Source organism: Ovis aries, chromosome 20 (assembly GCF_016772045.2).
Source record: "Ovis aries strain OAR_USU_Benz2616 breed Rambouillet chromosome 20, ARS-UI_Ramb_v3.0, whole genome shotgun sequence".
Taxonomy (NCBI): Eukaryota; Metazoa; Chordata; class Mammalia; order Artiodactyla; family Bovidae; genus Ovis; species Ovis aries.
Window position 1 is genome coordinate 40,690,583 of NC_056073.1, and position 21,860 is coordinate 40,712,442.

At 55.1% G+C, this 21,860-nt stretch overlaps 1 protein-coding gene across 11 annotated transcripts in view; it reads right to left on the reverse strand.

Moving 5' to 3' along the window:
- Positions 1-21,860, reverse strand: part of JARID2 (jumonji and AT-rich interaction domain containing 2) — a 230,643-nt gene that overhangs the window by 13,630 nt on the left and 195,153 nt on the right. For all 11 annotated transcript variants that reach the window (XM_042236974.2, XM_027959027.3, XM_060403774.1 and 8 more), the window contains 4 exons: positions 12,006-12,241; positions 6,818-7,856; positions 3,274-3,776; positions 897-989 (listed from right to left, as the gene is read on the reverse strand). In XM_042236974.2, the coding sequence (XP_042092908.1) occupies positions 897-989; positions 3,274-3,776; positions 6,818-7,856; positions 12,006-12,241 (1,871 nt within the window). The remainder of the gene's footprint in view (positions 1-896; positions 990-3,273; positions 3,777-6,817; positions 7,857-12,005; positions 12,242-21,860) is intronic.

A 21,860-nucleotide genomic window follows, 5' to 3' on the forward strand; every position in this document is an offset into this window, starting at 1 on the left:
CGGCTCTGGCAGGGCCGAGGGGCCACCATGTGGTCGGCACACATGCAGCCCAGAGTGCGAACCTGGGACCGAGAGGGACGACAACAGCGCCAACGCCGAACACTGAGCCCGGGCCCGAGCGCCAGGCCGGGCCTCGTGGGCTCCCGATGGCCACCATCGGAGGCGGGGCCGAGCCCCACTCCCAGGACACCAGGTCACATCAGGGCCAGGGGCCGAGGCCGTCAGCGTGGTCATGCTGAGAAAAGGAGCCTAGGACCACGGAGAGAGAGAAGCGGTCTGAAACCCACCATCAGCCAAAAGCCAAGGCAGCCCGCGCCCACTCCTGCTCGTCCAGCATGCCCTGAGCCTGGAGAGGAGTCGGGGCTCGCCCCCGGACAGGCCCACCTACGTCAGCACCCGGGAGCCCCCAGGGGACAGACCTGGGCTCTGCCCTCCTCCCCGGAGCCCCCTCCACTGACGGGCCAGGGCGCAGCCCCGCTCGCCTGCCCAGCCTCACACACCTCGGCACAGGGCTGGCAGAAGCACAAAAATGGCAGCCTGCCAATCCCATTAAATGAAAACCAGGAGAGGAAAAGGCACAGCCGTGGTTTCAGGGCTCCAAACATCCTCCTGCCGAACAGTCTCCTGGAGGACGGGGCGAGAAGGGGCGAGAGGGGGCCAGCGCGGCACGGGGCCTTCCTGGGGCGAACAGGGCGGTCAGGGAGGACATGGGGGACACGCTCGCTCCACTACCTCCTTTCTGACCTGGAACAAGTTTGGGTCAACCCGAGCTGAAAGTTCTGGCCGCGCCCGGAACCCAGAGGATGGACTTGGGACCCTCCACCTGCCTCCAGGCGATGGAGGCCCGGGGGCTCCACCCCAGCTCCAGGCAGAGAGAGGGCGCCCGGCTCACACACCTCAATTTCAGCTGGTGCGGGCTCCTTGCTGAAGCACATGTTCATGATATTTCTTGCTGTTCGGTAAAAAGTTGTTAAAGAAACAGACCTTCCCTGGAAAGGAAACAAAAGCAAGAGTCAAGCTGGAGCAACAAAGCAGGGCTACCCCGTCAGGGCCCCGTGCGCATGTCCCTGTGTCCAAGGGCCATGTCCCTAGCTGACAGGAACACAGAAGCGGGGACCACATTCCCGAGAAGGACCCTCAGTGTGGACCAAGGAGATGGTGACCCCCCGACCACCACAGCCCCGGCCAGACCCCCCGGCACCCGCAGGACGCACTGCCCCAGGCGCCCCAGCGAAGACTAATGTCGCTGGAGCAATGGGGACAGCCTGGAGAAGGGAGGAGAAAGGCTGTGGTCGGGAGACAAGCCAACAACATCCAGACAGACACTGGCTGGAACTCGGGACCGGAGACGCTGGGCGAGAAACCTGGGGCAACCCTGGACCCGCCCTGAGGGTCCTCCCCTGAGAACCGGGCAGGCGAGCAGCCTGGCCTCGGGGATCTGTAGGGGCCAGAGGGATCCAGTCTTCCTCCCGCCAGGGGAGGCCCCTGCCCTCCACTCCCCTGGGGGGGCCCGCAGGGTCTTCAGATTACCTAACCTGCCCACCTCTGCCACCGTGCCCCAGGAACATTCCCAACGACATGCCCACTGGGATGAATGGTGGCATGTCCTACAGGCAAGCCCTCCACTCTTCCCTGACTGGGCACGCTCACCCCTTGACTGCGGAGTACTTATTGAGCACCTACTATGTACCAGGCCTGATTCAAGGGGCTATAGATGGAGCGGTGCTCAAAACACACAGTGTCTCTGCCCTCGAGGCACCTTCAGGCTGCCTGGGGAATGTGGCCTTGCACAGAATGGAGCTGGGACATGGCACCAAGTGTGATAAGCCAGAGGCAGAGGGGTAGGGCCCCTAACGAGGTGATGCTGGAGCAGCCCCAGGAACAGAGCTGCCTCTGGAGGGACAGTGGGCACAGTCATGTCACAGACCCTGCTCATCTCATCATCAGCTCTGTAACTGAGGCTCCTAACCAAGAGAAACGTCTGTGCAAGTCCAAACTTCTCACCTGCCATTCCTCACAAGATAAAGTTGGAACCACTAGGAAGAGCCTGATTTTCTATCAACTAAAGCAGGGTGCCTGTAATTCAACATGACAACACCCAGCACCCAACAGTCAATCGCCAGATGCTGAGCGGGCTAAGAACCTGGAACCATGAGCTCCCGGCCGGCTCTCAGTGCACACAGCCTCCACGGCCACCAGCCTGCAGCCACATGTACACAAATCCAACCTTCCCTGGGTCCAGTCACAGGGAAAGCTCCAGGCAAGCAGGCATCTCTCCCCAGAAAGGAGGGGAGACTCCAAACGAGGCGAGAACACAGAGGGAAGCCGGGAGGGACCTCCAAGCACAGACACGCATCACGCTTCTGCACCACGGCCAGGCTCACGTGGGTGGGCATGGCCACCAAAACTTCCGCAGGGGCCCTGCCCTCCTGGAGCCTGCAGAACTGATCAAGGTTGGGGGTCCTGTGCCCCGCCCCTCCTGGCCTGGGGCCCAATCGCCCTGGAAGGCCAGGGAGGGGGGAGCCCAGCCTCTGTGGACAGAGCCAGGCTGCCAAGCAGGGAGACACCGAGATGCCCCCTCGCTCCCCGGAAGAAGGGGTCTTGGAATACCTGGATGGGTACATGGTGTGGGCAGAAGCAGGGAGCCACCCCTGCTCTCTCCCCAGGAGATCCGCATGACAGACAGGCAGCAGCAGAGCTGTGCCGAGTGGCATGGGGTGTGACTGGGAGCGGCAGGGGGCCTGGTCTCTGTGGGTACGAGAAGCCCCAGACCCAGCCTCCGGAAAGAGGAGTTGTGGCTCCCAGGTTGCGTCCCTGGCATGCAGGCACACGTGTACAAGAACACACATTTTTACGTGTCCAAGAACACACATTTAATGAAGCCCGATTCCCAGGTGGCACAGTGGTAAAGAACCTGCCTGCCAACACAGGAAATGTAAGAGACCCAGGTTTGATCCCTGGGTCAGGAAGATCCCCTGGAGGAGAACAAGGCAATCCACTCCAGTATTCCTGCCTGGAGAAGAATCCCATGGACAGAGGAGCCTGGGAGGCTATACTCCATGGGGCTGCACAAAGTCAGGTACAACTGAAGCAACTCAGCACCACACCAAGGCCAGAGCTGGGCGCCCAGGAGCCCGGTCCAGACGCTCATTCCGCCCCAGACTGCAGATGGCTCTCTACAAGGGATGGGACCAGGGCCGGCTGTCAGGGGGCTCGGGGTCCCACGGCCCACAACATGCACGCGAGGGCACACGGCAGGCCTGCAGGCCCTACCTTGTATATACACTTGTGGAAGTCGCTGAGGATGCCCTTGTCCTCCTCGTCCTCCTTCACCACCTCCTTTTCCTGAGCAAAGAGTCGCCGCCGGCCCGTCTTGAGCTGCGCGGGGCCCACCTCCTTCAGCTTGCTGCGGAAGCCGTTCCTGTGGGCCACGCCATTGATGAGCCCGTTCTTGGGCTCGAAGCGGGGCAGCGGGTGGAAGCGATGGTAGTCCTGCTCCGTGTGGCCCTCCAGGGGCCCCTTGCGCCGCTCCAGGCTCTCCTTCTCCATCAGCACCTCCCTCTCCAGGCGCCGGTGCTCCTCGGGCGACAGGGAGTCGTAGGAGAGCAGGTACTGGCAGTAGGCCTCCTGGAGCTTGGCCAGCCGGTCCTGGGCGGTCCTGGGGACGCGCAGCATGTCTGCGAGTTTGTTCCACTTTTTGAGGTCCGTCACTTGCTGCATGCCGCCCATCTCATTAATCAGCCGGAAAAAGCAGGCCAGGTCGAGCTCACAGCCTCCTGGGATGCGAGGGGAGAAAAGACAGCGACAGCGGGTGAAAGGGACCGCCTTCCGTCACCTGAGAGTCCACAGGCACCCAGTGCCCACCACGTGCCAGGGAGGCCACCAGGCCAGGGGTCAGAGCAGCAAACAGGGCCGCCCAGCCTAGAGAGACGAGGCTGAGACCATCTTAGCACTAAGACGGTAAAGAGACCAGGACAGGCCGCGGAGCAACTGACACAGGAGGGTGGCCTGGGCAGGGAGCCCCGAGGAGGGGGCACGTAAGGCAGAGGCCTGAAAGGAAGGAGAGGTGGTCCCTGGGGAGGGAGGACCCAGCATGGCTGGAGCAGGGGCAAGGCGCACACCCCCTCACGCCCTAGGAGGCAGGGGGACGGCTCAAGGAGCAGGGCTTCTCTGCGGGGCTGGCAGAGCCTAGGTCATGCCCTCGGCCACCTCTGCAGCCCAGCATCGCCTGGAACGGCTGTGGGATGGGAACCGCACACACCCAGCACGCACCATCAGTTCCAATTCCCCTCCCAACCCTCCCCCACCACACACACACGCATGCACGCACACACACGCACAGTAACCTCCCTTCAGCCCGAGACTTCCAGGCAGCAGGCAAGGCCCCCCTGAGGGCAGGCGGAACTCTGTCCGCCCCTCAGCTCCTCCCATCACTGCTCACACCCCTGCTCATCCCCGAAGGTGTGTGGGCTGCTTCTCACTGTCTCTCAATCAGACTGCACAAACCGTGAGGCAGGAGACGGCACAAGACCCACAGACGTGCGAGTGCTGCCCAGTGACGCTCTCAACGGGAACTGGAAAAGCAACCACCCTTGGGCCAATAGAAAGGAAACATCTTCCATAATAATCATCCACTGGCTGTTAGCAGATAAACGCCCCACAGAATGCTAGGTGAGCAAAGTGAACATTAAGGCTGTTTCTATCTTTAGAAGTGGGGACACCTTGGTATAAAATAAAGGAAGGGAAGAACAGCGGGCTCCTGTGAACAGCATCAGACCACTTCAGCCAGCCGTGCGCCAACAGGCCCAGCCAGCCAGCATGTCCGGGGACGGGCGAGCGGCACCCCGAGCCCACCTGCTGTGCCAGGCAGGACGCTGGCTGGTTGCTTGGTTGAGGCCAGCAGAGGCCACGTCGAGGAGGAGACCTGCCCCGACCTTGGCCGTCCGGGCCTAAGGCCCAAGGTTCTAAGACACGCAGCAGACCTTGCTCTTGGCCTGGGCACCTCCTGGACCTGCCGAGGTGGACGGGGAGGTGGGTCACACCACAGACTGACCAGAAAGGAGGTCACCGCTGTAAGCCAGCAGCACAGACACCCTGACATATCTCTGCAAAGGCATCACGTTGCCCTTCTCCTGTTTTCACCAGCGCACTCTCAGGACCACAGGACGCTGCGGGACAAAGCGCCACCTTCCCAGGGAAGGGGCAAACAGTCTGTGGACGCTGGGAAACCTCCTTCAAAACCGAGTCCCTCACGCTGCAAGGAGGCTGAGCGCAGAGCTGAGACCCAAGGCGGGTGGCAGGCCAGCCAGCTCCTCCCCCACGCGGACAGGGCTTCACACCTGGGCCAACAGCAACGGTGTGAACACACCCAGTCACATCGAGGCTTCTGGTGCCGTGGGAACCGAGGTTTAGGAAACCCACTCTGACGTCACCCGATGCCCTGATTGCTCAGAAGATCCGCTGCCCCACTGCAGCTCTGGGTCTCCCGCGTAGCCCACACCGCACTCCCGAGATGCCGATGCCTCAGCCTGCTCCCAAGCCCGCGTCACCTCCGATCACATCCATGACAGCGGGCCACAAGCCAAGCATTCTCTGAATTTACCTGAGTCTCATCTGCTGAGAGTAACAGCAACACCTCCGTGGTGCAAGGAAACCTATCTTACTGCCCACCCCGACACCTAAGTGACCGCAGCGGCCCCTCTGCTCCCTGCCTGCCGAAGGCTGCTCCAAGCTGGAGGTGGGCCCCGCGCTGCTCCTGTCCAGGGTCCTGAGCCGGAAGAGAGGTGTGTGAGGTCACCACTCCATGGTACCAGCTCACCCCGACGGAGGGCCTTAATCCTGGAGGTGCAAGGACCCACAGGGGAGGAGGGAGACGGGGATTCCAGGCGGGCCATGCGTGTGCCCAGCCCAGGGCCTCACCATGCCAGCCGGCCTGTTCACAACAGCAGTCACTGAGGTGAGCGCGGCTGCAGCACAGAGCTGCACCTGGGCTCAGGTCCACAGGGTTCCAGGAGCTACAGGTTCCACCAGGACCTGGTTCTCACCAGGAAAACCGAGAGGCAAGGAAGGAAGAGGGCAGAGAGAGAGAAGGCTGAAGCGCCACCCACCCACAGTCCTGCGTGGAGGCCCTAAGTGTGGCTGTTTAGAGGCAGTGCTGAAAGCGGTGATCACAGCAAAAGGAGGCCATCGGGTGGGCCCTGACCCCACGCGACTGGTGGGCCCTGACCCCATGCGACTGCTGTCCTTCTAACAAGAGAAGGGACGCCAGGAATCTGTGTGGGGGGGGAGAACAGGTGGGGACACGGGAGAAGGAGGCTGCCCACAAGGCAAGGAGAGAGGCCTCAGGAGAAAGGAACCCTGCCAGCACCTCGCTCTCAGATTTGCAAGCTCCAGACCGAGAGAAGTGACTCCCTGCAGGTCTAGCCCCCAACTGCAGTACTTGCTTAAGGCAGCCCCGGCAGACCAAGGCAGGGTGCAGCAGTCCTGCCCTCTCTCTGGAAGCCACTATGGACTCAGCCAGGCAGCCAGCAGGTGTGGCCCAGTATGAGTGAGTGAGTGAGTGACTGTGTGGGTGTGTGTGTGTGCGAGTGTGTGGGTGTGGGTGTGTGAGTGTGTGGGTGTGGGTGTGCGAGTGTGTGGGTGTGGCTGTGTGTGGGGGTGTGGCTGTGCGAGTGTGTCTGTGTGTGAGTGTGTGTGAGGGGGGCGGGGGGCGCGGCGCACAGGACCACACTGACCTGCAGAAAGCGGGGCTCAGACTCCCCCTGGGCCCTGATGCGCGCGGAGGAGCTGGCGCGGAGCCGGCCGCCGCGGGCCTTACCTATGAGCGGGAGCTCGTCCATGGCGATGCCCTGAGACCTGAGGTGCTTCTTGATGCAGGCCAGCCGCTGCACGTTGGGGCCCCAGCGCCGGCCCAGCTTGTGGATGTGCTGGATCTGCGTGACGAAGCGCATCTCGTCGTTGAGCTTGCACTCGGGCCGCCAGTCCGGGGGCGGGACCACCCTGCACATGCCGTACTTCTCCACCTGAGGGCGCACCGACTCGATGTAGACGAGCGGGTCGTGGAACTCCTTGGCCGACGGCCGCAGCACGGGGATCTCGTCCATGGCCGCCCACCCGGCCCTGCCGGCCCCCTTCTCGGCCTTGGCCGCCCCCTCGTGCGGCCGAGGCAGGGGCTCCGATTGCGAGGTAGAACGATTTTCACAGGGGGCGCCGCCGTCCGGCTTGCCGTGTGCTTGTCTGCCCGGCGGGCCCTTGCCGGCTGCCGCCCGCTTGGGCCGGTTCCTCTCCAGGCTCCGCTCGGGCGCCTCCTTCTTCCCAGGGCCGCCAAGCGGCGCCTTCTCGGCGGGGCCCGGGGCTGCCTTCCTGCCGGGGCCCTCGGCGGCGCTGCCCGCGGCCCCCTTCATCTTCTTGGGGGGCGACTGCGGCTTGTCGGCCGGGGGCGCCTCCTCCAGCCTCCGCTTGGAGTTCCGGAGCCCCTCCCGCAGCTGCCGCCCCCCCACCTCCTTAGTGCACGGCTTTGGGTTCAACCTGCCGCTGACCTTGAGGCCACTGACGGCGGGCCCAGTGGCCCTGGACGCCCCCCCGAGGGATAGCACCTGTTTGCGGGTTTTTGCATTGCTGCTTTCAGTTTTCCCTGAGATTGTGTGGGTGACAGCGGAACTGGGCTTGTGGTGATGGGGTTTGGTTTCCTTGACCAGTTCTCTCTTGGCTTTGGTGTATGTGACAGTCCCCTTCGTCACCGTTGCAGTGTACTTCACAGTTTTGGACGGTGAAGGTCTGACTTCGCGCATCTTTTTGGCACTGGTTGCGCTTGTACCCAGAGATGACATTCGGGTGACTCCGTTGACCTTAGAGACCTGGGGGCAGCAGGAGGAGCAGAGAGCACAGTCAGTGTCTGCGCGCAGGGGACCCTGCACCCAGGCCCAGCTCAACAGCCGCGCCCGCTGGTGAGGAGCGGGCACAGGGGTCCCAGCAAAGGCATGCAAACCACAGCCTCCACGTTATCTGCCAGTCACCCAACACAATCACAAGGCTGTGCTGATAAGGAGGCAGGTGCACGCACGTGCACACACACACCCCTGTTCCAAGAAAAGACACGGTTACACACACACACCCGTTCCGAGAAAAGATGGTTGTTCTTTCCCTCTGCTCCATATATTTCAGCATGATCTGCCCACAGGACGGTAAAATCCACGCTAAATAAGTAAAGAGGGAAATAGAAAATGCCACAGGAAGAAAAGAGCAAGCTCTCTCATGGGGCTCAGATGCCCACGCCCAGAGGGGCAGCTGCCAGCAGTGGGCATGTGTCACCTGGCGCCTCACTGGACACCCTGCATGGCCCTGGCGCCCCAGCCTCTTCTGCCCAGGAGGCACCCATCTCCCGCCTCTGTAAATGTCCACAGTCGACTCTGTGGGAACTGGGTAAATGGTCAGTCGCTCTTCACCAGTCTTACAGCCTGGACACCACACTCACTTTGTGGCACACAGAAGTCACCCTCATTTATGAAGAGAGGCCAGGGGGTGACAAGGGTAGACACCCGAAAAGCATTAATTTCCAAAGAAGGATGACAGGCCCACAGGAGGAGCCGCTGCCGGGCTGGTTTGAGGGGCGGGGAATGATACCGCATCACCCAGCTCTGCAGGAAGTGAGGTGCTGGCCCACCGCTACCCGCCTGGCACCTGCAGCTCAGGTCACCCCAGGGGCACAGACACGCAGCTGTCCTCAGTTCACCAGAATTCAACTGCCATGCTCCCATCTCCCACGAGAGGGAGCCATTGAGTCGAGTGGCTCTGCCCAGGCTCTGGGAGCAGCAAAGGAGCCCAAGAGAAACACTGCTGGCTGGGGGATCTGGACCTCAAAATTCAACTCAAACAGCACAGGAGCCTAAATGAACAGAATCCACTGGGCAGGCAGCAGGGCTACGGGCGGGAGGGCAGGCCTGCTGGCGCGGCGGGCCCCTGGGAGTCAGTGAGCAGAGGGGTGAGGCTACCGCGGCCTGGTCAGGGCCCGAGGTCTCCACAGCACCCGCCCCCTCCTGAGGCCCCCAACTGAGCCACACCCCAGGGTCAAAGAGCAACCTGGACTCCCTGTGGGACCTAACGAAGCCCAAACGAAGACCTTAATGTTTTCCAGCCAAGGCGAGCCTCTCACATCTTTCCCGGGATGCTTTTTATTTTCCAGAATATTGAAAAAGACTCCTCATCCTCTGGTCTGAAAAGCTCAACCTTCTCGCGCCATCAACCGCCGTATGTGTGACCGTGAGCACCTCTCCTAGAGGCCCCGCAGCACAGCAGACCCTCCGCCCTGCCCTCGTGAGCAGGTTCTCTCCTTCCCATGACAGCCCGTCTCAGCGCCCAGACGAGAACAGGGGCAACCTGCTGGGCACAGCCTCACCATCCACAGCAGCCGCATCCTGGCCTCTGGCCCACACCCCTCCAGATGCAAAACCCTCCTCACCGCGTCTAGAAACCATTTCCAAACCCTTGCCAGGTGTAAGAACCATTGTTTCTTCATCCTAAATCCATTACTATCTTGCTGCACACCACGTAAGCACTATGCTGAGGAAACGCTGCTTTGAAATGCTGCTTTGTTGAACACCTGCCATACGTCCAAATCATCAGCCGGGAGCAGGTCAGGGCTGTTACACACGCCTGCATCACCTGACACCTTTGGGAGAATAGGACCTGGAAGGCTGGCAAGGCCCCGCACACCACGTTCTCGTGCCCCGAGCCCCGGGGGCCAGGGCTCGCAGGAGGGTAGGCACCCACCCAGCACACACGCGCCCCGGGGGCGTCCCTGACAGCAGAGCGAGCTCTCGGGGCGCCAGGGCCGACAGGCAGCGGCACCCCCACGCAGGGGTCCCTCACCCGATCACCTGCATTTCATACAACCCCTGATCTTTTCTTTCAGGCCAACAGAAAAAAATTAACCATATCTGAGATTACAGATTCGAGTATTCTCCAGGCCTCCGTCTTTTATGCAGTTGAAAAGATGAAAGGTCAGGTTCTAATCACTTGCATCAGGCTGTTACAAAAACAATTGGCTTCTAGTGACCCTTTTTTTCCTCCCCCCAGAGTACTTAACTAATGGGATTTGATGGTATCAAAATTACCCTTTCATGTCCCACAATATCCCTGGGAGAGGAGCTGGCATCACTGGCTCGAAATCAACAATAGGGCCCAGGCAGGTTGACTATCACAGCCTAAGTCTCGGTGAAGGTCACACTCAGAGCCCAGCTAGAACTGGGAGTCCTGGGTCATCCCACTTGGGGAATTTGACGGGAGGGAGGGCAAGAGACACCCCTCTTACAAGACCTGGACCCGCAAACCAGCCAGGCTCCTGCAGTCACGCAGATGATGGAGTCTGCCTAACTAGGTCTCTCACCCACTTCCAGGTGGAGAGCCTGCTGTGGAACAGGGGCTGGGGCCACCCCAAGGCAGGGAGAACCTGCTACTCCCTCAATTCTCACCTCCAACCGCATGCCCCCTCTTGTTCAATGACAAAGGGAAACCCTGAACTCAGAGGCAGGCACTGGGGGCTGAGGATGAGTCTGGACCAACCGAGATGGGGGGTTATCCAACATAGCCTCATGAGTCTGAAAGTGAGAGAGAGATATTGAGAGCAATATTCATTCCACCCTGAGATTCCTGCTCCACAGATGGGTCCCTGTCCACTCCGGACCCCTTCAGAATTGTTTTTTCATAAGCAAAGATCTGGAGGGAAGTTCTGCACAAGGACCAGTCTGGACAACGGCTTTGGAAATGGAATGAGGACTCCAAATGGACAGTGTGTCCTGCACTTTACATCCTGAAAACTGGGAACCCAGCTCAGGAAGGCCAACTCCACGCTCAAGTGTTCTCATGAGGAAAACTGAGGTTTGTGTTGCAGGAACTTCAGTGGGCAGTATGCAAAGCCCACCTGCTTACTCTCAGGGTAACATGCCAAAGCGTGAGGTGGCGATCTCAGGACCGTGGAAACTAAACAAGGATGCTCGCCTCGTCCACCCAACTGACAACTGAGTGATGCTTGCCAGCGCACGGTTAAGACTGGTAATACTCGCGTACACACACAGTCCTTCGTACGTGCCACATGTGAACAGCCCCATGTTTGGAGACAACAGTTCCTGACATCGTCAAGAATGAGAAAGACCACAGGGAAAGAACAATTCAGCAGAAGGAGGAATTCCAACCCTCACACGACAAGGAGCGTCTTTTAGTCACTACGCACACTGCCTGCCAGGGAGTCTCCGGTCCACCCGTACCACTAAGGGCAACTTAACTGTCTGCGACATGATTCCTGGTGAGGAGAGCTCACCGCCTTCCAGGGGCAGTGACAACAGCAGCAGAGGGGTTAACGAGATGCGCCAGGTCCAGGCGCCCGTCTCGCCGCGCCTCCAGGCCCCTCTCACCTCTACTGTCTCCCTCCCGGGTCCCCTACCGGATTGGGAGTCGGGATCTCACCTTGAAATCTGCTGGGGGGTGGGGGTGAGGGCAGGGAGCGCAGAGTGTGTGGCCTCGGGGCAAGGGATAGGGAGCGTGTCCCCTGAGGCCACACCCCATCTCATCACCGCCTGTAGGCCACTCAGAAGTCCTGCCACAGCCGCCAACGTGTCCACCAGGGACAGTTCACATGTAGGCCGGCTGCAGACCTGTTTCAAGGCAACATGTGGCTCCCGGCCTCCCCAGTGCGGGGCAGGGGACGCCCCCTCGCTGCCCTTCCAGGACACCTGTCAGCACCCTCCAGGGAGCGACCGACTCCAGCAACGCGCCCTCCTCTGTCTTCATCTGAGGAGAGGCGTGGGGACCGGCAGCCCTGTCCAGGCAATGGCTCTCTCACCTCTGATCATCCCTTCCTGCTTTCCGAGCCCTGGAAACACGCACTGCTTCGGGCTACTCCTCACATTCCCCTTCAGTGAATTTGGTGAAGTGGACAGGTGGCCTCGGGCGGGAAGGCTGGCACCTCTGGGCCAGGCCTTGGTCCCTGGTCGGCAAGGGCCGGTCCTCACCTGTTTCCGTAAGTCCTGAGCCGACCGATGCAGAGGGGGGTGGTGGTGGTGAGTGGCGAGCCCCTTGGCCGAGGAGCCCGCGGGGGGTGCGGCAGGGGGGTGGCTTGCGGACGCCTGCTCCCTCCGGGTGTCGGCCCGTGCATCGCTGTGCTTCTCCTTCGCCGGAGTGGCCTCTTTGCTTTTGTGTTTCTGAACAGGTTCCTTCTCCCGGGACGACCTGCTGGAACCATTGAAAACTGCAAAGGAGGGAGGGAGGAAGAACAGAGTCGCTGGGGCTGCAGCCTGCTGCTGGGCGCCCCGCACCCCGCAGACAGGAGGAGGAGGAGAAGGGAGACACGCTGGGCAAGCGTCCCATCTCACAGGCTCTCAAGGCCCAGCCTCCAGACAAAACGGCCACAAAGGAGAGGAATAATCCTAAACACAGAGAAACCCAAAGAAAAGTTATCAATGCAGCTTAGGAATTAGGAGCTTTGGTTGAAATAATTAGAAAATCCATTTTTTAAAAATCACTACAAAAAAGTAAGCATACGCACAAATATACAGTAGCCCTTAGAGTATCAACGTCACACCTTAAACAAAAAGAGAAGAGTTAAAATGAAAAAACCAACTAGTCACATTCCAAGAGCATGACCACCTCACGCGTGAAGACACAAGGGATCCAGAGTTTAAACTAAGGCATGGGAGGCTGCGGATCTGGCTGGTGGACATGGGTCAGGATGCAGCTGCTTCTCCTGACCCCTCGGTGCCCACAGAAGAGGGGGAGCAGGGCTCCGGAGCCCTGAGCCAGGCTCCTTTCTACTCCAGAAGCCACAATACCTGCGCGTATGAAGTGCTTGCTGTCAGCCCAGGGACCGCACTCAAGCTGTCACTCAGCCTCTGAACCCAAAGGAACCAGTCCTGCCCTCAAGCCCATTTCTCAGAGGACACCACTGCTGCACCCCAAGCCCACTTCCCTGACCGCCAGATGGCGCTCAGAGCCAGCTCCCCACATGCCCACCGCACCCCCACCCCCAGGGAGCTGAGACGCCGGAGAGCACGCTCAGGTCTTTACAGGCAATGCCATGGCGACACTGCCCTGAGTCTTCTCCTCTGCCTACAGCTGGGACTCCACTCCTGGACAGACTTGTGCTTGGCCTGCCAGGCCCCGTGGGCTCCGGGCAGAACAGCTGGGGAAGCCAGTGGGCACTCCTAGCTGTCATCTTAAAAACGTTCCTGGAGCACTTCCTGACAGAGCGTCCTGGAAAGGTCCCTGTGCCCACCTGCCCGTCGAGCACCTGTGTGCCAGGCTGCCTCGCCGCATCCCAGCAGAAAGCACTACGGGGCCAGGCAACTGTGAAGAGAAAACCCCTCCTCCGAGCTGAAACTTCTGAAGCTTAAAGACATGGACGTTCAACCTGCAGGGCCACGAGACGATGACGTCTTTCTCTGAGATGCCCTTCCCAGGGCTCTGAATACTTTCTTCGTCGCCCCCGTTTGTACAGCATGCCTCGTAGACTGCAGACAGTTTCCTCTCATTTGCTTTTTCCATCTGTTACGTTGTTAAATCGGCTAACCCATTTGTTAAACTTTCCTTGCTTAGATAGTCTTTCCTATATTTTCAGATGGTAAAATAATCCTCGAAGTTTCCTAATTGTTTTCTGATTTGATTTAGATTTGCTTCTTTAGTGCATGTTTTATTACACTGTACATAGCATGATTAAAAGATTCACGTTTTCCTTACCTGGACTGGATGTAAACCCTGATCTCCCCCACCCCCCAGCGACCACACACTCTAACTAGGCTTTCAATCCAGAGATAAAGCCCATGGGACGCATCGAACCACGGTATACGACCCGTGCTATGCAAGGCTCTGTCCAATACTCTCAGAAAAATGGAGAGCTCTGAATGGCTGGCATTTATTCTAAGTGAAAGTAACTACACGTTGTCAGAATCCATCCTTCATACCCAAGCTGGCAGTATCTGCACTTGCTTTCCAGACAAATTAGAAGCAACATCCGTAAGAAGTCATACTTCAACGTGATTAAAAAGCAAGCCAAGGAACATGAATCCAGGCAATTCTTGACCATTCACCAATTTTCTAGGCAGCGAGCACATTCTTTATTGAAAAACAGTACAGAAGTTTCATCTTTCTTTTTAATCTTAAATATTTTGTATTTTCCCGAGCTTTGTTATTGCCACAAAGATGAGCAGTCTGCTATTACAGAAGTACCAGTTCTAGAACTGACTTCTCCAGTTATAAAAACTTTGGTTACAAAAATTTATCCTGGGGATTAGTTAGTTCCTTTTCACAAGGCTGTCTGAGCCGTTCAATTCCCAGCCCTGCCATGTGGGCAAACTGTGGATCCTCGGTTTCCTTACAGGCTGGGGACCACATGCTCCTGAATGGAGACTGTCTGGGAAGACCTACCTGTTGCTTCTGGAAAACGCCCGTCTCGGGTTAGTACTCTCAGATTGGGACAAGACCTCTTCCTGCTTCCCTGACAACGCAGAAGAATGGGCTTCACACAGCCCCAAGGGCAAGCCTGAGCAGACCTCCCACAACCTCCAACTGGACCCCGGCTGCCTCCCACTGCCTCCCAATATCTATTTCATGGGCAAACAGAGGTGGTGCCAACGTCCTGTCCAAGCAAGGAGAAAGAGGATGCTGAAAGCATAGCCCACATTTTCTACCAGCTTAATGTACGGCTTGACCCTTGAGGGACCCAGAGACCCTTTCATGGGATCTCCTAGGTCAAAAATATTTTCATAATTATACTGAAAGTATTTCCCTTTTTCACTGTGTTGGTATTTCAATGATGGTGATAGTTAATGACAGATCAGCCATCAGGGAAATGCAAATCAAAATGACCACGAACCACCACTTCACATCCCCTAGGAGGGCCGTGCTTACGAAGATGGGTAAAGGCAGAGCTGGTGAGGACTAAGAGTGAGCCCTCATTCCCTGCAGGTAGGGATGCAAACTGCTGCAGCCACTCTGGAAAATGGTCTGGAAGTTCCTCAAAACAGAGTTACCATATGACCCAGCAACTCCACTCCCAGATATGAACGTAAGAGGAATAAAAAGTATGTCCACATACAAATGGTCAGAGCAGAAATATGAAAAATAAACACTGGAGAAGAAATCTGAAGGTTCATCAACTGGTATTTAGCTAAACGAAACAAGGGGCTGCCCATCTGTAAAAAGGAGCTGGGTACTGACGCATGCTCCAGCACGGGCGGGTCTTAGAGAAATCACGGGAAGAGAAAGAAAGGCCACCTGCTGCAGGATTCCATTCATATGAGATGACCAGACCAACACATAAGAGGCAGAAAGGAGGGGCTTCCCTTGTGGTCCAGTGTAAAGAATCAGCCGGCAGCAGACACGGACTGGATCCCTGCTCAGGACAATCCCATGTGCCTAGGAATGCCTGGGCTCCACCACGAGAAGCCCCTGAGATGGGAAGTCCACACCCTACAACAGAGCACCTGCCCTGAGTGCAGGAGGAAAGCCTGCACAGCCACGAAGACCCAGCACAGCCAAGTAAGTGAGCGCGAGAGGCAGCGAGCGCCAGCAGCTGCCGGGCGCTGGGGGCGGCTCCTAACGGGTACAGATTTCTCAGGGTGAAAGCGATGAAAATGTTCTCGAGCTGACTGTGGTGATGGCCACACAACTCTGTGAATATGCTAAAAACTACTAAATTGTTCACTGTGATTCAATTTTATGATACGTAAATTACATCTCTATAAAACTTTAAAAAACATAAACAGCAGCACCAAGTGGCAACATTTAACACAAATCACTGCAGCAGCAGCAAAGTATATGAATAAATACTGTATTCCTCATTACAGTTACCAGCAGTTTAAAAGAAAAAGTCAGTTCACTTCAGAAAGTGGTAATAGAAATTGTTCACAGCATTAAATCTCACCTCTTGAGTATACACACACTCTGTGAGATACAATGGAAGCGCACACAGAGGCACTTCTCCTTAACATCAGTGACGACTATTTCTAGGGAAAAGGACTTCTGAGATTAAGCTGCAAGCTAGCTGTGTTTTTTCATGGAATGCTATTTTTATTCGAAAGGACAACCAATATAGTTATTTGTCAGCTATTTTCTCAAAATCAAATAAAGTGAGCCTGTCAAGGATAAAGTAACAGTTTTTGCTATCAATGACAGAATTCATGACTTCAGGCAAAAATGACAATTTTGGAAAACCTGTATCTGCCACCATGAGTCTAAAAGCCTCTCAAAACTTAAAGACTTTCCCAATGAGTTTAGTACAGAGGAGACTCTTCGATACAGCGTACCAGAAGGTGCCGACGACTGGAAGGGGGGGGTGGCTAACCCAGTGAACCGGCATTCTCAAACGATTGCTATAAGACATTATAAAACTGTGTGACTAAGACAGCCATTCACAGCGGAAGTCAAACCAACGGATGCTAACCCTAACAAGGCACCAACAGGGGTTCAGAGTACAACTGACCTTGAAGAGACTACCACTGGTTGGGTCTGGGTGTGAAATCAAAGCATAGAACTGTCACAAAGGCGCCTCCCTCTTCCAACCACCTCTTTGTCTCAAGCAGATTTTCTTGTATGTGACTGAATCCAGAAGCGGACTTAAGAATGTACCTGTCATCTCCTAAGTCAGACATTAAACAGATTTGCAAAAAAGTCAAACAATGCAACTTCCCTCACCTACAACTTTTCGGGTGTGGAAATACAGTCCCTTTCTTTACATGAAAATGTTATCTGTATCAACATGGAACACATGTGTGTTATTTTTAAATAGGTAAATATTTCTAAATCACCTCAGTTTTAATTTTAACATGGTAAGTAAGTAAAGTCGCTCAGTCGTGTCCGACTCTTTGCGACCCCGTGGACGGTAGCCTACCAGGCTCCTCTGTCCACGGAATTTCCCAGGCAAAAGTACTGGAGTGGGTTTCCATTTCCTTCTCCAGGGGATCTTCCTGACCCAGGGATCGAACCCAGGTCTCCGGCACTGCAGGCAGACGCTTTACCGTCTGAGCCACCAGGGAAGCACTTTTAATATGGTAAATATAAATAAATAAAATCCACAACATAAAAGCCTTCTGCAGGCCACACAATGGTTGTTAAGAGTAGAAACAGATCTTGAGACCAAGAGGCCTGAAACCAGTAAGACTGGATCGTCTTTCCCCTGGTTATTAGCTACACTGTGGTTTCCCGAAGCTCTGATGGCCCCTGAACTTACCTCTATAGCCACGCACCCCGCAAAAAGCTCAGGTTCCAAAATTTTGTTAGTGTTAGTCACACAGTCGTGTTTGACTCTTTGCGACCCCGTGGACTGAAGTCCACCAGGCTCCTCTGTCCATGGAATTCTCCGGGCAAAGAAAAAACTGGAATGGGTAGCCATTCCCTTCTCCAGAGGATTTTCCCAACCCGGGGATGGAATCTAGGTCTCAACCACTGCAGGCAGATTCTTTACTGTCTGAACGCCCAGAGAAGCCCCCAGGCTCCAAAATGATGCCACCTAAATTTAAATCCAGAGAAATCATCTGCTAACTATCTGACCTTGGACTGGTTTCCTGTCTAAGCCTCAGTTTTCCAATCTACTATTTATCTCATAGGGTTGCTTGGAGGATTCAGTGACAAAACACTCATCTAGAGAGGACCTCAGAGGGAGCACTGGGCAGGCGTTAGTTTGCAGGGATGGACCAAACCACGATGGAGTCAATGGCCAGGGGGCAGCGGAGGCCCACTGCACACGCACAGCTGATGGCTCCACGCCAAGTGAACCACGGGGTGAGGTCAGTTACCAGACGGAGACTTCAAGAACTCAGAGTGGCACTGGTTAGCCAGCACCATCTTTCTGAAATCCAGGGGTGAGGGGCATGGATTGCTCACTGCCTTATATGTCTCTGAAACAGAAGGCACAGCTCTGCTTCTGTTCTAATGCCCCAGGGAGCTCCGACACCACCAGCACCAAAGCTGCCTCCCCAGGAGTGGGGAGGTGGCCTCTGATCACAGCAGAAGGGAGGGAGGCACATGCCTTGAATATAGTAACTGAACCGGCGGCAGTGCGCACCGCAGGACGGGCTTCTGCTAAAGACCATTTCGACCAGATAATTGGGAAAGGGGAAGGTTTTCAAAATTTTGAAAAGAAACAACTGAGCAACATTGACTTTCATCTGCAACAAAGGTAGAGTTCTTGAAGGATCCACTCCTGTAACCACTGCGCTATTTCAGAGCAGCTGTCCACCCAAATGGCAGACACAGCCAGAAAGCCAACTCAAGTGTAACTGGGAAGGGGGAGGGGGCGCGGGGGGGCGGGACGGGGTGACGGTGCCTCAGATGAGATGCATTTTGTCATCAGCAGCTCATTAATTTTAAGTGTCGTGGGAACCTGCAGTTTTACTCCTCCAAGTAATTATCTTTTGTCTTAACTTGTAAGATTCTCCAGAAGAGGAAAGGAAAAAATATCCACTCTCACAGGAAAAGCCTAAACCCTGTGAAGATGAGACAGAAAGTTCAATGTACAGAGGACCCACACACATGCTGCCTCCAATTAAAAGGAGTAATTGGACTCATTACTTTCAGGAGAGAAAAAAAGTGTTTATCACCAGGAATAGTATTAGGAAATTATACTGTATACTCAGATACAAACAGCTCTGCATTAATGAACAAATATATTGATTTGTATACACACTCTCTGAAAGTTAAATGGCCTGTAGCAAGGGTTTCATACCACGGCAAGCAAAACCTTTAAATCCAAAGGCGGGTATTCTGACTGAGGGTCACTTCAGGCCCGAGAAGGTAAAATTTGCTCCCAATGGGGGATGAAAAAGAAATGGGCAAGAGAAGTCACTATAGAAACAGCTTCACTAGCAAACTTTGATTGCGTGAAAGGCGGAAAGCCATACTTTCCAAGGAGGACCTCACACCTCCAGAGGGTTTGTACTAAACCACGTCCCCCATCTGACTCTGTGCACATAGTCAGATCCTGACAAAATTCCCAGGGGATCCTCCAGGCCTTTAAAACCCTCACTCCATATACAAGCTGGACCAGACCGGCTGGTTGTGACTCCTAGCTGCCAGATCTGCAACCCATCTGTGCCTCCATTCTCAGAAGAACAAACCGGTACCTCTGCTTATCTGCCCTCCAGGAATCACTAAAGTACTTAAAAGTCCATGAAACACTATCCATTCTTCAGAGAAAAAAGCTGGACAAACAGAAGAAAGTTGATCTTTTTAGTGACTTCCCTGGTGGCTCAGACAGTAAAACATCTGCCTACAATGCAGGAGACCCAGGTTTGATCCCTGGGTTGGGAAGATCCCCTGGAGAAGGAAATAGCAACACACTCCAGGACTCTTGCCTTGAAAATCTCATGGATGGAGGAACCTGGTAGGCTACAGTCCACAATCTTTTTAAAAGCTCCTGCTCTAAGAGCAAAGACAAGACTTGAAAAGAGTCCTTCCTCGTAAGCAGAGTCCTTTCTCGTAAGCAGAGTACAGCCCCAATCATCCTATTAGCACCAGGAAGGCACTTCATCTGAAAACCAGGAAGTTTTTTCTATCAGGTGAACAGAAAAAAAGACCCTGTGAATGGCATCTGGCCAAAGTTCTATGACTCCCTGTGATGACCCAGTGTCTAACCTTCACCCTGAAAAAGAAACACAGACAAAAGCCATTATGGAAAGCGGCGCGGGAAGGTCTGCCAGCAGCCACATGACACACGCGAGGAAAGAAACAGCAGGAGGTCGAAGATGGGACTAACCCCCAAATTACATAAAGTCAGGCTTGCTCCCTGTGTCAGCCCCAAAACAGGAAGGGACAAAAGAATGAAGAAAGAAAAAAGAATCGTTATAAATAGAGAAGACTGTGCTATGGAAAGGAAAAGAGGAACACACCAAGTTCCTGATCGGGAGCCAGATATTTAAATGTAAGCTTCATGTCATTACAAGGCGTCCGGACTCGGGGAAGGCAGGCCCCACCAATCGGCTGGCATCAGATCCTTGTTACTGTACAAAAGCCGCACTTGCTCCCTGGAGCCAGTTCAACTTTGAGTCACTATTGTCTGAAAACAATGGAATGTGTCTGCCAACCTGTGCCAACAGTTCAAAAGGATTTTAATGCTGGCTGTGTGAATGCTGCAACCCGGTTTGGCCTGGGCCAAAACAGCTCCACTGACTTGGCTGGAGCAGTCACGTGTCAAGCTGGAGAGCGAGAATGTGTAGGTCGGCTCCGGCTCCATCAGGGTCTTGCTCGGGCTGGGAGGCCCCAGCAACAGCTGGAACCTACGGCAGCCCACATGCACCCCGATCTGGTGTCACAGGCAAGCTCTCCTGGTTTATCTTGGTGTTCTGAAAGCCCTCTGGAATTTCCACCCAGTCAAATTCTACCACTCTGGCTACATTGTGTAAGAGGAGAAACAAACCTGCTGAAAGAATCTTTAAAGCCAACCTGATTTTCTTCTCTCTATAAGAACTTGAATCTGTAAGTCATGGAATGTTTTTCCAATCAAAACTTGGCTACCAGGGTACCGAGATCTAGAAATGTGAATACACTGTGGGCAATAATGTAATATACCCAACAGAGTTGGACAGATTTGCCAATTAAACATGTTCCTTACACAGGATCCTAATAACTGCAGATACCGAAGTCTGAAAAGAGCAGATGACCTTTATGATAATATAAAGGTCAGGGCATCAGAAAGACCATCAGTCAGGATGAATGGCTTCTGTCATTGAAAAATGGGTTTACTGGCCCACCTGGCCCCCATAGGAGCAAAGCAAAGGACAAGACGGATGGCCGGATGGTGACTGACCCCCGCCTGTCCCCGCGCCAGCTGGCTCAAGGCACCTGTGTTCTCCAACATGCCACAGGGGGACCAGAGGACACCCGGGAGGACCCGTCAGGAGTGGGGGCAGTGGGCCGAGAGGAATCTCATGCTTTGTCACCCTCAAGAACCAAGACACAGCACAGAGCCACGAGATACACTCCAGCAGGGGATAAGCAATAACTCTGAAGAGCAAATGAAAAAAGTGCTTTTTGCAGCCTGGCGTTTCCTAAAGCCCTACATTCAAGGAGATAAATTCTGAAAGGTCAACCACTTTTGAAGTGGCAAGACCTCTGGCCCACCTGTGGACCTGAACAAGGAATCTCAAGGTTTTGCTGTGAATGGAAAGTAAGTGTGCACAAAAGTCAAACTGGAAAGCATTCCATACACATGATCAACTCTACAAGATATAGAAGAACGGATAAAAATGCAGAATAAAAATATCAGTACAGAAAACCAAATACAGCAGTATCAGTATCGTAGTAAGGATTGTTTTCAAGGCTCTCCAAATAAAGTCTGTGGGTCTGCCACTGTCCACACACACTTCCACTCGCCCCCCAGCCAGGAAAGGAATGGCAGGCAAGGGAAGGACATCCTACCTGCACACGTTAAAATCTCTGGGAGCAGCACAACTTCCCCCGTGACTGAAGCGTGCCCTCAAGACAGGCTGGGTGAGTGTAGCTGGAAACATTGAACACTGAGCAGTTGGGTGAACAGCTCAGCAATCTAATTTACAACGTATGTGATACAAACACACCCCAGCCGAGCATGAACAACAAAACTGATTAAAGAGTCTGAAAATCTAATACGTTGTCTTAATTTCTTCAGCACTGCAGAGTATTACAGTTCTTTAGAAGAGTCATCAGACCTGAGGCCAGCAACACAACAGTATCCAGACTGTTTCTGAAAACCTACCAAGTGCCAGGTGCCATGTGGAAGGCATCCGTCATTCACTGAGTCCCAACAGATACTTGTTCCTCTTTAGTAAGCCACTATCCATTTAGCATGTGGTCCATTCACACATGAACCATCCTGTGGGTTCCGGCATGTTCACACTTGT